Below are 15788 nucleotides of genomic sequence, written 5' to 3'. Positions count from 1 at the left end.
TTGGCCGTTCTTCGCGAGAAGGGTCGAAATATGTACGATGCTACCCTCGAGAGCGCCTTGGATCCCGCCAAGGTGGACGCCTACGGATACCCCAGCATGCGCGTCTTCCTGGAGTCCACTGACGCGTTGAACCTGGTCGCAGACGAGAAGAACAGGCTCACGATCGCGACGTTGGCACGCATCCGCAAGAACATTATGTTCAGCGTCCGACCCAAGGACATCTGGGTCGGGGACCGAACGGCTGATCCGCGGAAGTCGATCGTGAACAGCTACACGGTCATGCAGGCTCAGGACCTGATAACGGTCCAGATCATCAAGGGATATTACGAACTCCCTTGTGTGGCGCGCGGACCCGAGAGGAGGTCGAGCGTGAAGACTGGTCTGACTTTGAGGAAAATGCCAAGTCAGTCGGTAATACCGGGTCATGCCCATACAAGCTGAAGAACGGCGTGTCTCCGATCCCTTCGTGGTAAGCCGTTCTATAGGCAAAGAGGACTCGAGGCAGGTACACGTCCCAATCAGTCTGTGTCTCGTTCACGAACATCCTTAACATCCATATCAGCGTTCCGTTGAATCGTTCTACGAGGCCCTGTGTCTGTGGGTGATAAGCAGCGCCGTACAGCTTCTTAATCCCCAGCGTCTGGTATAGCGACTTGGCCAGGTCCGACGTGAAGTTTGTACCACGATCACTCAGTAGGCGTTCTGGAACGCCATGTCGACATATTACGCCTTCTATGATTACGTTTACGAAGGAGATGATATCCAGCGAAGCGACCGCGAAAGCTTCTGCCCATCGCGTAACGTAGCTCACAAATACTAAGATATACCTGTTTCCCGTTGGGTAACTACCAACGGTCCGACTGCGTCCACCACCAACAACGAGAGCGGCCCCGACAATTCTTGGACCGGCATGCGATGCATTAAGCCAGCTCTCCAGGGTCTATGTCTCTTGCCTCCACTGCAGATCGCACACTCACGCACGTATTCGACCATGTCTTTTCGCCATCCATGTCAGTAGGCGTGACATCTCACTTTGCCAGTTGTCTTCGTCTTGCCGAGATGCGCAGAGAAGATATCAGCGTGGCAGTAGTGGAGAACGGTCTTGATGAACGGCAACGGCACAACAGGAACGCTTATGGTTCCGACCGGTCCCGCACGCGCTCCCAGCTGAACGAGTCGCATCAGGACCCGTTCCGGATCAGATAGTGGGGCGACATCTTCAACACGGTCACCCGCAGCTGGGGGACGAGTGCCAAAGCTCCGTCCTTCAGGAACGCCTTCATGGCACGCATCCAAGGTTCCCGTTCCTGCTCCAGTACAAACTTGTCAGCATCTAGCCCGAATGCATCCACCGGGGACTGATCAACTCGCGGAACGCGTCCTTGCAAGTCCTCTCCCTGCTCATTCTGAGTAAGGATCTCCGGTACTTCAGATGTCATTTGGGTTGGTTGGGAGAGTCCTCAGGAGCGCCCATTTCAGAGGTCTCCCCGACTGAGGTTGGAGCACGGGGAGCGCTCCAACTCAGTGCTCCTTCACCCGTAGTATCTACTCCAGAAGCCTGAGACGCGAAGTCGTGAGTCTCCACGTTAGCGGGGTCTCCGTCATCCTCGTTGAGCAAGTCAGCCATTCGTATTGCACCTGCAACGTGAGTGCCGATGGTACAGCCGCGACAAGCCGTCTGCATGTCCCATTGACGTCCCGGGCTTGTGGTAGATCTTGAATCGCAGCTGCGATAATTCCATCGCCCAATGAGCCAACTTGATATTGGTCGTTCTAGTAGTCTCTCCATAAATCCACGTCAGAGCCTGATGATCAGTGTAGAGGTCAAATTCAGCGTGACTGAGGTAGCTCCGAAACTTTCGACAATTCCCCAACCCTCGATCTCAGTAGTTCCACTATTCTATTGGCTGAAGATATTGACTTTCAACCAATGAATGCCCTTAATTCATGCAGACCAACAGTCTGCCAAATGTAACCATTGGTGTATCTCACACCAACGTGGAAAACGTATTTCGTAATCAAGTGGCTATGTGTAACCATTTGCGTGTAACCCCGTTACAATTCTCGAGTATCTGCAGCTATAGCGTATTGAGAGCAGTAGGCATTGCACGAAGGGAAGAATTGTGTTCATGTCCGTGATAGTGATATCCACAAAGTTAAGCATTGGCATGCTGTAGATGTTTGATTTGTATGTACAGTCGAGTACGAGCACGTTGGGGTGTTGTGCACCACTTCTGGACTAAAAGGTAAAATGAAGACTGCATTTGTTAGAGCATGAAGAGCGCTCGCGAGCTCATTCTAGCACTTATGATTCAAGCTCACTACGATCTGTTATACATCGTCCCAGCTCCCTTCCCAAATGTGCCAGGTCTTGAACTTCACTATGGGCCGGGGCTTGAACTTTGTATATGTATTCCAACACTCCCTCCTCGACCTCAAGCTTGACCTTCGCTATTTTGCATCCGTGACGCCCACAAGCTGCAGCAATCTCTTCAGTCGCTTCTTGTCAAGAGACTTGGTGAAGGCATCTGTAGGGTTCTCTTCGCCTTGATCTTTGAGTAGCTCGATTACGCGCTTCTGGACCTGCTCGCGCACAAAAGTCAACGTAGTTCGACGTGACTAGTGCGCCGACAATAAGTTGGGTTGGTTGCCATGATGTGTGCCGCTTGGTTGTCGATCCTGTTTTTAAACTTGATCTGGTGATTCGGCAAGATCTCCTGCAGGATATTACTCGCTGCAATTGCCTCCATGCTGGCTTCGCAAGCAGCCACATACTCGGCTTCTGCTGTGGATAATGCGATTATCGACTGCCGGCGAGACATCCACACAACAGCACCTCGGGCCAGCAAGACGATAATGCCAGTCGCTGTTCAGGATCGTTCGCCCAGTCGCTATCACTATTACCTTTCAACACGATATCATTAGCCGCTTGCTGCTTTTTCTTGTATGTGATCCCGTAGTCCAATGTTCCAGCAAGATACCGGAGCACTCTCGTCACAGGACCTACTTGCTTCGCGGACGGGTTAGCCACGAATCGGCTTAATTGACCCAGCCTGAAAGCCAAATCCGGTCGGGAACTGGTGGCCAGGTACATCAGCATACTTATTGCTTCGCGATACGGGAAACTGGTTTCAGACTGCTCGTCCACGTCCAGTGGTGCAAGCCTCACGTTCGTCTACATGGGGTTCCCGACGCGTCTTGGTATCCGAACCTCTCCAAAATTTATCGCGCGTACTTCCCTTGGCTGATCGTGATGCTTTCACGAGTCTGTTGCACCTCAACTCCGAGATAGCGCGCCAGCCTCCCTTGGTCTTTCAGGCCATACGCGTCGTTCAGGTCCTTGAACAAATTCTTTTTGTATGACTCGTCGTTTGTTGCCACTATAATATCACCAACGTAGCCAAACACGTACACGATAGTATCTCCTTCAAACTTGATCAATATGGCTACGTGGTTAATTCAAGGCGTGAATTGTCGCTCTAGGTAACTACCAGCGTCCTGGCATTGATTTCCGCGAGACATTTGCACCAGTGGCGATGTTATCATCTTTTCGAATGCTAATGGCGATAGCAGCTGAGCTGGAACTAGATATGTACAGCGGGGACATCAACACAGCATATTTGAACGCGTGGCTGGCCATTCGGCAGTACTTGCGCTCGATAAACGGATATTTGTGTCGAGTGAGTGGGCACTTGCACGTTGTACTTGAACCTTGTACCTCGGATCTTGACTTGGCTTGGACGGATAGGGCGACCGTTCTTGTCCAGCACTCGTGCGTTGTTCATCGTGAGATTCACTACGTAGTCGTCCTGGTATTAATAGTGCGGTCACCGACGCTCATGCAACTCACGCAGTCCAGTGCGAGTCCTCTTTGGTTCCGGTTTTGTCAGCTCCTTTCTCAACTCTCTCTTCCTCCGATGGAGTCTCATCTCTGTTCATGCGTTTCCCAGTCTGACGCGAAAATTGAGAGATCATTTATAAATGATTTCCATTGTATGAATTTCCTCCTCATCAGATGCATCGACTTCTTCCGTGTCCTCTTCCAGGCCTAATGCACTTTCGATGTGTGTGTCCATGTGATCGTCCATCCCGCTCTCGTTTCCAGCAAAAGACGCTCGCCACTGTGACGTCTTTGTCACTGGCATTTCCGTCGTATTTTGCCCCCTCTGGGCCTTCGGCTACTATAGACGATCCACACGTACCAGCCACCGACTCGTTTCCCTCACCATCTACCGCCTCCATATTCGATCCGTGTTCTTCAGTTTCTTCATCCTGACTTGTGTGCAAGTCTTCAGCTACTTGATCAACTTCTCCAGTAGAAGGGCATGCTGCCTCGTTTACTGGGTAGTGAAGCCGTTCACCACCAGCAACGCCTTCATCGCCATACACCGGATCTTCGCTCTCCTGAAGCACATCATCGGTTTCATCCTCCTGAAGAACTTCATCCTCGCTCTCCTCGAGTTTAAGAGATTCATCTCTGTTGGGATCGTTCACCGTCATCGACTCTGCTACCGTAATCTTCTCGGTATCCACATTCGCAACGCCACTGTTCTCATCCTGCTCTTCCATCGAGAAGTTCAGCGATGACCAGTCAGCAGATTCCTCGTCAACTTCATGACGGTCTCGGTATACCACCTCCTCAGCCACACGAAGATCAGACATAAACTTCGCAGTATGCTCAGAAGGAAAGTAGACTTTGTAGCCTACCACGTTCTTTGTGTAGCCCAGAACGTAGTCCAACTTGGCGTTCCTGTCGTGCTTGCGCCGGCCCAGCGTCACTGGAACGTGAGCGTACGCCAGCGAATCAAATTTCCGGATGTGGTGCACATCTGGTTTGACTCCGAAGTTCATCTCGTACGGAACTCTCTGCGTCCCCTTGTTGTAGGACCGGCTCTTGATATACTTTGCGTTCCTCGTTGCCTCTGGTCACAGACTACGGGGAAGGCCAGACTGCTCCATCATGGCCTCGGTCATCTTCACTAGCGACTAGTGCGTCCGCTCGCACAGGTTCAGCTGCGAGCTCTTCGGTCCCACTTGGATGTGCTCGATGCCACGCGAGCTGTACCACGCCTCCATGGCCTCGTTCACAAACTTACCATCCTTGACTGTGTGCACTTGCTTTACTTTAAACGTGAACCCTTTCTGGATCATTCTACCGGCTTGACGTTCAGCCCACGGCACATAATCCTTCACGTTGTAGTTCACGACCTCGCTCGACTTGTTTTTAAGCATGTGAACAGTGACAAACCGGGCGTATCCATCCATGATCACCAGGACAGGATGTCATTCCCTTTGCTCGAAAAAAAGCAAGTCTGTGTACACCACTTGATAAATTTCTTCGGTAACTCTATCCAATTTCTTGTGGTGTATTTTCTTCTCCTGCTTGCCCAAATGGCACGCGTCGCACGTGTCCCGCTGGCGCTGAGTTAACATCATACCTTGCACGAGTCCCTTGTCCACCATAATCTTGAGATACTGTGAGCAAATGTGCCCCATACGTTCGTGCCAGCGTTTCAGAGTTCCAACACCTTCTGCCATCGTGTAGTTGACCAATGTCCGTTCATCTGGTCCCGGTACGCTTCTGTCAAAAGAATAAACGGCTTGAAAAACCCACGTTGCTTCCTCCTGGTTGGCCACGACGACTCGTCGTCCTTCCCAATATATCATGAAGCTTTGAGTGGCTTGATCGTAGTCAATATCGAACCCTTTCTCATGCGCTAATCCTGGTGAGAATAGTCCAAACTCTGCATCTGGTACGTAAAAAACATCATCAATGTACATGACGAATCAACTTTGTTCACTAACGCCACCGTGCTCATACCAGCGATCTTTGACATGATGTTTGGCGACAGGCCTCGAACGGTTCTCGCAACTTCTGTGCCTTCAGTAAATGACAGAAAGTGAGAACGAAGCCCAGTCACGTGTGAGTTCGACGCCGTATCGAAGTACCAGTATGAACCACTTGCTGCAGCATCTCTTTGACCGCCAATCCCATGGTGCTCCTCCTGAACTTAATCCTCCATAGATTCATATCTATGAAACCCCTCTGGCCGTGTAGACATCGCAATTCCCGTCACCACGGATTTTATGGCGACCTCCTCACCATTTAGCGCCACAACCGGTGACGTGTTATCAGTCTGTCGAAATGTGCAGTTGCCCCGTGGTGCCCTTTTCTGCTCATTATCATCGGCTCCACTCTCGCCCGACATTTTACCTTCAGGTGGTCGGTACTACCGCTCACGAAACATGGTCGAGACTTTCCTCCTTTAAACTTGCTTCATCGCTTCCACCTTTTCTCTGCCCTCCTTCTTCCTTGTTCTGTTGGCCAGAAGGCGGCTTGGCACCAAAAGACCGATGCAATTATTCTTCGACCTGGTTGGCCCTTTTAAAAGGTCACCGCCATGGACACCACCTTTTCCGGTGTGTCCACACAGTCCATTCCGGCGTCCACAAACCCTCGCAAACGGTCAAACCGCTCATTAGTGGGGAGCGACGCCACCAGCATTCCGCTGAATACATGTCGTCCACAGTCATACCGACCGTCTTGAGTCTTCCCTTGCGTCTGCACATATAGTTCAGGTGTGCCTCAACCTTGCCGTTCTGCTTGCACTTGGCTGACTCCAACTGCGCGTACAGCTGCCGCTTCGTCATAGCCTTAGTCGGATCGTTTGCTGTGCCTTCGTATCGGTCACACAGATACTTCCATATGGTGGACCCGTCCTTCATGTCCATGCGCTGCTGGCCCATGTCCGTGCACACGGACAAAAAAATCAACTCCTGGATATCCAACTGTCATCATTCTCACGTACCCTTCTGCATCGACGTGAAGATCTCGTCGTACTTGATCTGCTCGCTCATCACATTGTACAAGCCCGCGTCCTTCTTCCGTGCAGTGATTTCCGTGAGCTTCTTGTAGTACTGGAAGTTTTGGTCGTTCCAGCGAATCGGTTGGCCGGTCTTGTTAGAGACCTCGACCTCCCAAGATGCATCCGTCGTCGGCTTGGGCATATTTGGCCTTGACGGCCTTGCACTCCAGCGAGAACTTGGGCTCAATAACCCTGTTGGGATTTGGATTCAGACCACTTCTGGAATAAAAGGTAAAATGAAGACTGCATTTGTTAGAGCACTACGAGAGCTCTCGAGTTTATCCTAATACTTCGAATTCAAGCTCACTACGATCTGTTTTACATCGTCCCAGCTCCCTTCCCGAATGGGCCAGGTCTTGAACTTCGCAATGGGCCGGGGCTTGAACCTTGTACATGTATTCCAACAGTGCGCAATGCATAGATGCTTCTGGATGTGCCCAAAACATTTTCGTAAGCCTGTTTGTCCCTAGGGCTGCAGCGAAGCGATAAAAGAATTTGTGCTCTGACATTCGACAAAACAACGATTGTGTCGATGTCATGCTTTACAGGTTTCGCTGGCGGTCGGCATTTAGAGCATTTGCTATGTCCCTTGAGATTTTATATGCGTTTTGATCTGCAAGAAGTAGAGCCTCACGAATGTTTGCCACGCAACCGAGAGCGTCTCAATTATATCTTGAAGGCTTCTGTCAGAAAGTGACGTAGTATCTGCCGTGCGACGGTGATGGATAGGTAGAACTCTTGCATCTTAAGATGGCGGGTGGTTGTGGTACAAGCTGTCTAGTGTATGGAAAATCTTTCAAGGTCCATCTACTTTGTTTTTATCGATTGCGCGAATTCCAACTTTTATCGGACACGCAATCTGCTTCGATCCCCGCTCTGCTCGTTGCCGACTGTCTTCACTAAGTCGTCGGGTACCCCCGCTACATCGCAGTCATAGTTTCGACACCAGACAGGAATTTCCGGCCAATCGAGTCTACGTGCACTGCGTCCCGATACATTGAAACCTTGCGACTCCATCCGGGCGTGGAGTGCCACCGTCTCAGCATGCTCTTGGTGAGCGGTGTATTTCTCGAGGCGGGGATGAATACTCGAGCAGAGGCGTCCATCTCAGAGTTATTTTGGAAGTGAAGGTCGATTAAATCAATCCCATACATAGTTTAGAAAACCCGTATACAGTTGGGTAGTGGTGGATGCGGATCGGATGCAAAACGATTCAAACGCTGTTCGAATGGTTGCATAATTGCTCGAACGGATGCAAGACTACCGTCTTACCCCGCATATAAGGCATATGTGCTGTAAATGAATACAACACTGCTTGTGTGTTATATTCGTTTAGAAAGCCTATGTGTTGTACAACGAACAAATTATTTTACTTTGAAGAAGCAAGTTTGTGGGTCCTCGAATCTGGCTTAGCCATGAGTGTTGAGCGACGTAGCTGTAGTATCCACGAGAAACTCGCTGTTCTAGCAGACTATCGGAAAGGCGTGAAAGGTCACGGCTTTGCTGCTCTTAGCAAGAAGCACAGCGTGGCAGTTGAGACCATTCGCGGGTGGCATCAGGAGGGTCAAGCCCTAAACGACCATGTAAATTATAAAATAAGAGAATTAAAGCTAGGTAACAGCAGCACCGACAAGTTCGTTCAGAAGGGTCGTTGGTTGGGAGCTCTCAAGAATATTCATTGGTTGGTACAGCCTTGTGTTCTAAGTAGGTTTCAGCCACATGTGTTCTAATTAGGTAGGTGGTCAAATTGAGGTTTAAGCTAGATGTCGAGCGAATCCCGTATTCTATTTAAAACTATATGGGGGGTAAGACGGCAGTCGAACAGATGCAAAACCTAGTTCTTCTTGAACATAATTGCTAGCCAATTATTTCTGTAAGGTTTAATATAACAAAAAAGCAATACCAGTGCAAGTCCCGTCTTCGGCTCAATGCTGCATCTTTTCTATGGGGTCCCTCCAAGTAAGCCTGGATTCCTTCTATGTTGCACGTCACCTAAGCCTTATAGGAAACATAGGCGTTATGGCTCGCCAGAAATTATGTTTGACCCAAAGGAAAGCGTTATTTTAATATCAAATGTCTTTTTGGGAAATGATATTTCTGAATATTTAAAGACTGGCCTCTCCTATTTTATAGAATCCTGATTTGCATTCCGGAAGACGTTGTACCAGATTAAAGAGGGTTTAACTTACTCGCTAACTGAATTGGATTTTCATCTGGATTGAATTGTTCACATAACGCCTAGATATTATAAAAAGTTGCTAATCTGCGTACAGTGATGAACTCGAAGCGACCAAACTTCGTTCTAGTTACCTGTGCTTGAAATTAAAGAAATAATTGTGCTTGACCTCGGGTTTGCTTGCGGTAACCCGGGCTCACGCCTAGCATTTCACTTTGCTAAGTGTTTTAGGCTTGGTGGTTGCTAGAGAGCATTTTCAATACTGTATATTGGCGTTCAACAGAACCAGTGTCAGCTTGACCCGGTCCGAGATTTTACGAGTGATAGAGAAAAAGTGTGTGCGCACGAGGGAAAGAGGGGGAGCATGTTTACAACATTATTTGTCGTATTACGGGTCAGATAATCTGACTTATTTAAGTTATCAGAAAGAGCTAAGGAGATTCTACAAAGGCGCCCCCTTTCAGATCCCAAGTCAAACGAGTCTGGATTCTGAAAAAAGGGCAGTCTAGGATTGAAATGCCTTCAAACGTCCGCGAGATATATGATGACACTACTCCCCTCCCAGGATTGTTGACCACCTTCCGATACCCTATATCGCTTTAAATAGTGTACATCATTTCCATGGTGTCCTGCGAGCCCCCCAGCAAAACAAATATTGAATAACTAGTACAAGTGTACGTGGCATTTGGATAGCACCGGTGTTCAGGATTACTACCACCGCAACGAGTTCTTATGCGGCGACTCAGCCATCTGTTCCTAACTACCCGTCGACTTGCAACCACCCAGCGAGCGGGCTAGTCGAGCGGTTGTCAAGCTGTTCGTTGCGCAAGAGGATATCACGCCAACTTCAGTCCTTCGCTGCATCGATCGGAGCAAAATGCAAGTGAGTTCATTCTTCAATTTCCGACGTCCTGATCCAGTGTCTGTGGGTTAACACGCTTCCAATCAAGCAATTCCAAGTCGAGCAAGATGATGTTCAGCAAGACGGTCTGTGCGCTGTGTGCGGCGGCTGTGGCGCTCTCGGCTAGTGCAGTGGACGCGTCTACCGAGGTGGCGCAGACGTACGGGCGTCTGCACCAGAACCACGACAGGTATGGCAAGACCGACGGCTACGACAAGCGCGACGCATACGGCAATCGGAACGTCTACGGCAAGAACAACGGGTACGGCAAGCGAGACGGGTATGGCCAACAAGACAGTGATGACTCGCTCGATAGCTACGACACGCGTGGGGCGTATGGCAAGCAGAATGGCTATCGCAACAACGACGACTATGGCAAGCGTTACGGGTACGGCGGCGCGGCGGTGGGTATCAACGCCGCCGCGGGGCTCCAAGCTGGCGCAGGTGTGGGTGCCAGAGGCTACGGCAGAGCTGGCGTCGGCCTCAATGCGGGTGCTGGCTTAAACACTGATGCTGGTCTCAACGCTGGAGCGGGACTGAATGCCGGTGCCGAACTCAACGCCGGTGCCGGTCTCAAGGCTGTAGCGGGACTGAATGCCGGTGCCGGACTCAACGCCGGTGCGGGACTCAAGGCTGGAGCGGGACTCAACGCTGGGGCGGGACTCAAGGCTGGAGCGGGACTCAAAGTCGGTGCCGGTGCCAACGCTGGAGTGGGACTCAACGCAGGCGCCGGTCTCAAGGCTGGAGCGGGACTCAACGCCGGTGCAGCTCTCAAGGCTGGAGCGGGACTGAATGCCGGTGCCGGACTCAACGCCGGTGCGGGACTCAAGGCTGGAGCGGGGCTCAACGCTGGGGCGGGACTCAACGCAGGTGCAGGAGTCAGGACTGGTGCGGGAATCAACGCCGGTGCCGGTCTCAACGCTGGAGCGGGACTCAACGTCGGTGCCGGTCTCAAGGCTGGAGCGGGCCTCAACGCTGGTGCAGATCTTAGCGCTGGTGCGGGACTGAGCGCAGGTGTGGGTGGAAACTCTGCCGGCAAGGCTTACGGAGGATACTCCAAGCCTGGCGCCAACCGCCACTTGCGCGCGTAAATACCCGGATCCTTGGGTTACCGAAGCTGATGAATCTGCACTTGTGGATCGCCATTCGTTGCAACCAACCACACTCGGACGATGCGCCGAGATCTAACTTGCACGAGATACGTGCTCTACGTTTCGTTGTAGTAGCTGTCATGTATATAGGATTAATCTTCGCTGTGTAGGAGCCACTACATCCAAACACGACCCCATTTTGATGTACCCCTCCCTCTTTGTCGAAACGTGTAGCCATCTCTGACGTTGAAGTGAACTTTTGTCTTCCATGTTTTGTGTAGCCATTTTTGGTACTCTCAAAAGTTATCTACAGTACCTCTTTTAAGTATGGTTGAGGTGGCGCAGCGCTTAGCTGCTTGTACGGATGCTCTCGCTGTCGCAACGGAGCTACGAACCATTCTGTCGGATCTAGCCACTACTCATGACCGTAGAGCGGCATTGAACGAGGTGGTGGCATTTCTAGCGGCATCAGAGGAGCACTGGACCGTCGCGACGAAGTCGCTATTTGCGGACTTAAGCGGGGACTTATCGGCGCGAGAAGTGCAATTGGAGCTGCTGGACGCGCTGCTTGTCTGGGCGACACAGGAATCGACGGGGGGGAACCACAAAGTCTTAACGATATTGTTCCAGTGTTTCCAACTTGCAGTGACGGGTCTGGGCGACGCTGGAGGTGGGAAAAGATGGCTCAAGTGGGGGGACGAGGTGCTAACTGCGGTGCACCAGAACGCAGCGCTAATAGAGCAGCAGAAGTCTGTGGAGGGCAAAAATGAAGCAGACAGAGGCTGGAGAAGCTACTTGATGAACGTTGCAGCTTTGCTCCTGCAACTACGCAATAAATTGGAAGCAGACGACGATGCCACGCCCGACTTGAAGACTGTGACGTTCGTGTGGAAGGTATGGATAGTATCCGTCGGGGTAGTACAGAAGAAGTCGATTGGTAGTGTAAAGCTGATGCGTTTTTGTTGTGCTGTGTAGAATTTAGCCAAGTTGGCGACAATTTTTGGTCCAATTCTGGCGAGTTCTAGTCCTGGTCCAGAATTCGGTGAGACGGCTGAAGGCAGCGACGATGGAAAATACACAATGAAGTTTGATGTAGATGAGCTCATGGCTGCGGCTGCGCTGTCTGTCGAGCGGAGTGCTGGGCGGCTACTGCGCGTCTTGGATACTACCGAGATTCCGGATCTTGGTGTGCTCAAGTTTCTGAAGCTGCACTGGCGGGCATTTCAGCGCTTAATAACGGCGTTCGCTGACAGTTTAGAGTGCGAGCTGGAGAGTAGCGTCTTAGTCATGGTAAATGTGACGGCGAGTCTGCTTTACGCTCTGCGACACAGTTTACTCCCGAAGACGTCGAAACCAGAGCAAGAGCTGCGAGACATGCTTGAGCAAGGACTGGAATTGACCGAGAAACTGGCGGGTGGTGGCGTAAATGACCTAGCAAAGCAGAGTATCTGTACGTTATTATGGCACCCTGCCAGTGAAATGGTACGCGCAGTGAAGCAGCGTCAACCGGCTGAGATCACAAACGTCGACGTTGAGAAATCGATCCAATGGGGACATTTACTCGTACTTACAGCGTTTGCAGGCTTCGGTGGGGGTTCGTCATCGAGTGCGGAGGTACCGTACGATGACTCCGTCAGAGCAGTGGAAGTCTCGCAGTTGTTTGCTCGTTATCGGGAATGTGCACTGAGTGACGCGGTCTCTCGCTCTCTAGAAGCGACGAAACTGTTCACGGATTTGATGCTAGAATTCTTTCTTGGCTTTGATAGCGTTGTGGAACTGCAGCTAGTACTGCTAAAGCAAACGCTGTATCCGGACTGGACGCAGCGTACACTGTGTTGGGAGATCTGGAGGGAATTGCTGTGCTTCAGTTGGGACGAAACACTCGCAGGGCAGACGCTTCAACTGCTTCTCGATATCACGCAGTGGGACGACGACTCGGGTGCATCCTTCGTGCTTGCAAGTGGCGTGGGGGACGAAATCCTGCAGTTGATCGCGTTCGTCTACGCTGATCTTCCTGTATTGCTCAAGGACGTGTGCATGGACCAAGTGACAGCAATTATCGACGTGATCAGTAGCGAAGGTCCAGGCCACCAGTTCAATCTGCGCGTGGCGTCGCAGCTGCATTTGCTCGAGAAGTTAGTAGCCGTCCAGTTCCTGAAATTGTACGACGGGCCGATGAAAGATGAGTGGATCGCAAAGTATCTTCCCATGTGCTTCGAATGCTGTGGCACCGTTCTTGAGCTTTTATCAGCCGAAGGAAAAACTCCATTAGCCAAGCATGAAGACATTCTCGGAATGATGCGTGTGCTGGACATGTGTCTGATGGTGTTGAGAGGAGTGTTCGATGACAACGAGCCCAAGCAAGATGATATTGCGGAGTTGTCGGTCATTTTAGTTCGCATGTCTACCGAGGCCTTAACACAGCTAGCGATGCACATGAAACACACAGGAAGCTCTCAATCTGACGTACTACCAGGTAGTAAACGTACAAGTCGAAGCGAAAGACTGGAGAAAACGGGGTCTAGCTGTTTTGGACGGGCGATTGAGACGTCGTTGTATCTACTTTCGAAGCTTGGACCGGTGCTCAAGGCGAACAGAAGCAACCAGTGCGTGCAAGTGATGAAGGATCTACGTACGATTACTGACAACACGCAGGTTGGTGACACGTTGATCGTCACGGCACAGTTTATTGGGGCTTCCTTGTTCGACGTGCAGGTTGCTAGCGGTGACATTCCTATCGTGACGCAGTTGCTGTTCAGTCTATTCCAGAAACTCTTCGCTGCTGCTCCTCGCACTGGTGGCCGTCAGTTAGCGCCGTTGGCGTTGCTACTTTCAGTGGGTCTAGATGCCTTGTACGAGCTGCTTGCGCACTCAAACATTGTGGAGCAGTCAGGTGCAGCATTAAGTACGCTTCTGGCTGGAGATCTCAAGCAGTCGTTCGTACAAAGCGTGTCGATGCGGAAACTTAGTCCTGACGATGTTGCCAAGGCGTTGGAGACGGCCCAATCCAGTACACTTCAGTCTCTCAAGAGGAATCAGAGCTCCGGTTACCGTGTCTTTAGGGGTCGATTCCCTGATGAGTCTTCTGAATTGTATGCTGATCCTGAGCAGAGCAGCCACGACTTCTCCAACAAACGATCAGCAGAAGACTCGTCTGGATCACTGCCGCAGAAGCGTCACAAGCTCGACCATTTTGTGTCTTTGTGTCGAGAAATCGAGTCCTCGTTAGCGTCCATTGAGAGCGACGAGGCTGCTGCGAACATATTATCGGGCAAGGAGCTAGAAGACGCCACCGCTGTGCTGCACAAACTGCTCACGAAAACGATAACGTTGTGCTGATCACTACTTCAGTACACGAAAGAGCACAACACGATGGCAGGTACGAGCTGGTCCATTTCTGCAGTAGAGTTGATGTATTTAACACCATCCTGACCATGTGCTGCTCCATCACTAGGTCTATCAAACAATTCCTCAACGATACGTTCGACCGAATCTCTGGAAGAAGCTAGGGTCGATCTTGCCGCGTGCCCGGTCATCGTTCGATTTCTCGCGTTCCGTTGCCAGTTTAGCCTGTCGCTGCTGAGTGGCTCGGACGTCCATTTCCATCTGCGCGCGTCGTTGTTGAGTCAGAAACTCTTCGTGCGCGAGTGTGCGTTGTATCTCACGTTGGGCTCTGGACTCCCCCTCGGCCTGCTCTCGTTCTTGCTGTCTGCGACGGGCGTTTTCCGCCATAATGTCGTCGTTTTGTCGAAGGAAATACTTAGTCTGCTCTCCAGAGAACCCTTTCCAGTGGTCTACTCGGACTCGGTGATCCAAAGACACTCCAGGAAGCGTGGCTTGCAGTGGGTTCTCACTCACGAGATGGCTCTCCAGTGTGAGCTGAATCTCGCGAGCGTTCTCTTCCTGCTCTAGTCGACGACGATCACTCTCGTCCTGACGCTGCAGAGCTAACAGACGCTGGTTGAATCGACTGATCTCTGCCGCCGCCGCTGCTCGGTCACGCTCGTTGCCTCGGTGCAGTTCCTCCATCAGTCGCTCGATCTCGAAGAGCTGTGCCATGTACGCGGCCATATCTGCGTTCTCGTGCGCATTGCGTTGAGCGTCTTCGGCCATTTTCTGAATCGACCACTGCTTCATCTGCATCGCCTGTAAGCGGATACGCTCAAGTCGAGCGAGGTCTTCGCCGTCGAACTTCTGCGCAGCTCCTTGAGCACAAGTGTCGGGGTCAATGCTCACGGCTCGGGTCGCGGCGAACTCTGCACGGGCCTGCTGTATTTTGGCAGTTTGTAGATCCCAGTCGTTGCGCAGTGTCAGGACCTCTCGACGCTTGGACAGTGCGTCTTCCGACTCGACCTGGAGCAAATAGCGTCGGATGGCTGCGTCTTCCTCTTCACTGACGCGTTTGGCGTCGCGATCTGCTTCATTCTGACGTTCTCGTTCCTCGATTTGGTTCTTCACACCGACGATATTCGCCTGGAAAGAACAAACTTCACTTGAGTGTTTGAACGAGCACAACTAGAACCCTGCACACGTACCCCAATGCTACGAAGACGACCAGGCCCCAGTTTCTTGTAACGCTCGATTTCGCGCTGACGTCGAGCCTCGACTCGCAGCTCTTCCTTATCTTCAGGTGCCGATGGCGGCGGCATCGTCCCTACGACCATGGTCAAAGCTCTTCCTGCGGCTGGCGCTGGCCTTCAGTCTCCTGTTTGAGAGTGTTGCTGGGATGCTGCTAGTCTCATTTAGACGTGGTT

The 15788-nt window shown here is 51.4% G+C and overlaps 4 protein-coding genes across 4 annotated transcripts; 2 read left to right on the top strand and 2 right to left on the bottom strand.

The window, feature by feature from the left end:
- Positions 1–6106: 6106 nt before the first annotated feature.
- On the bottom strand, positions 6107–7008 carry PITG_02165 (uncharacterized protein; the record flags this gene model as incomplete). Its single annotated transcript, XM_002907082.1, has 5 exons — positions 6107–6173; positions 6242–6261; positions 6398–6475; positions 6529–6789; positions 6862–7008. The coding sequence occupies 5 exons, from the start codon at positions 7006–7008 to the stop codon at positions 6107–6109; spliced, it is 573 nt and encodes a 190-aa protein (XP_002907128.1).
- Positions 7009–10011: 3003 nt separating this feature from the next.
- On the top strand, positions 10012–11034 carry PITG_22693 (glycine-rich cell wall structural protein, putative; the record flags this gene model as incomplete). The annotated part of the gene is made up of 1 exon (XM_002907081.1): positions 10012–11034. The coding sequence occupies one exon, from the start codon at positions 10012–10014 to the stop codon at positions 11032–11034; it is 1023 nt and encodes a 340-aa protein (XP_002907127.1).
- Positions 11035–11361: 327 nt separating this feature from the next.
- PITG_02164 (uncharacterized protein) lies at positions 11362–14373 on the top strand (the record flags this gene model as incomplete). Its single annotated transcript, XM_002907080.1, has 3 exons — positions 11362–11783; positions 11826–11928; positions 12022–14373. 3 exons carry the CDS (start codon positions 11362–11364, stop codon positions 14371–14373), a joined length of 2877 nt encoding a protein of 958 aa, XP_002907126.1.
- Positions 14374–14505: 132 nt separating this feature from the next.
- On the bottom strand, positions 14506–15735 carry PITG_02163 (RIB43a flagellar protofilament ribbon protein; the record flags this gene model as incomplete). Its single annotated transcript, XM_002907079.1, has 2 exons — positions 14506–15507; positions 15570–15735. 2 exons carry the CDS (start codon positions 15696–15698, stop codon positions 14506–14508), a joined length of 1131 nt encoding a protein of 376 aa, XP_002907125.1.
- Positions 15736–15788: the final 53 nt, after the last annotated feature.

The sequence above is a fragment of the Phytophthora infestans genome, genomic scaffold (genome assembly GCF_000142945.1).
Source record: "Phytophthora infestans T30-4 supercont1.3 genomic scaffold, whole genome shotgun sequence".
In the NCBI taxonomy this organism is placed as follows: domain Eukaryota; phylum Oomycota; class Peronosporomycetes; order Peronosporales; family Peronosporaceae; genus Phytophthora; species Phytophthora infestans.
The sequence above is the reverse complement of the archived record's forward strand: the minus strand, read 5'-3'. Positions and strand labels throughout refer to the sequence as shown.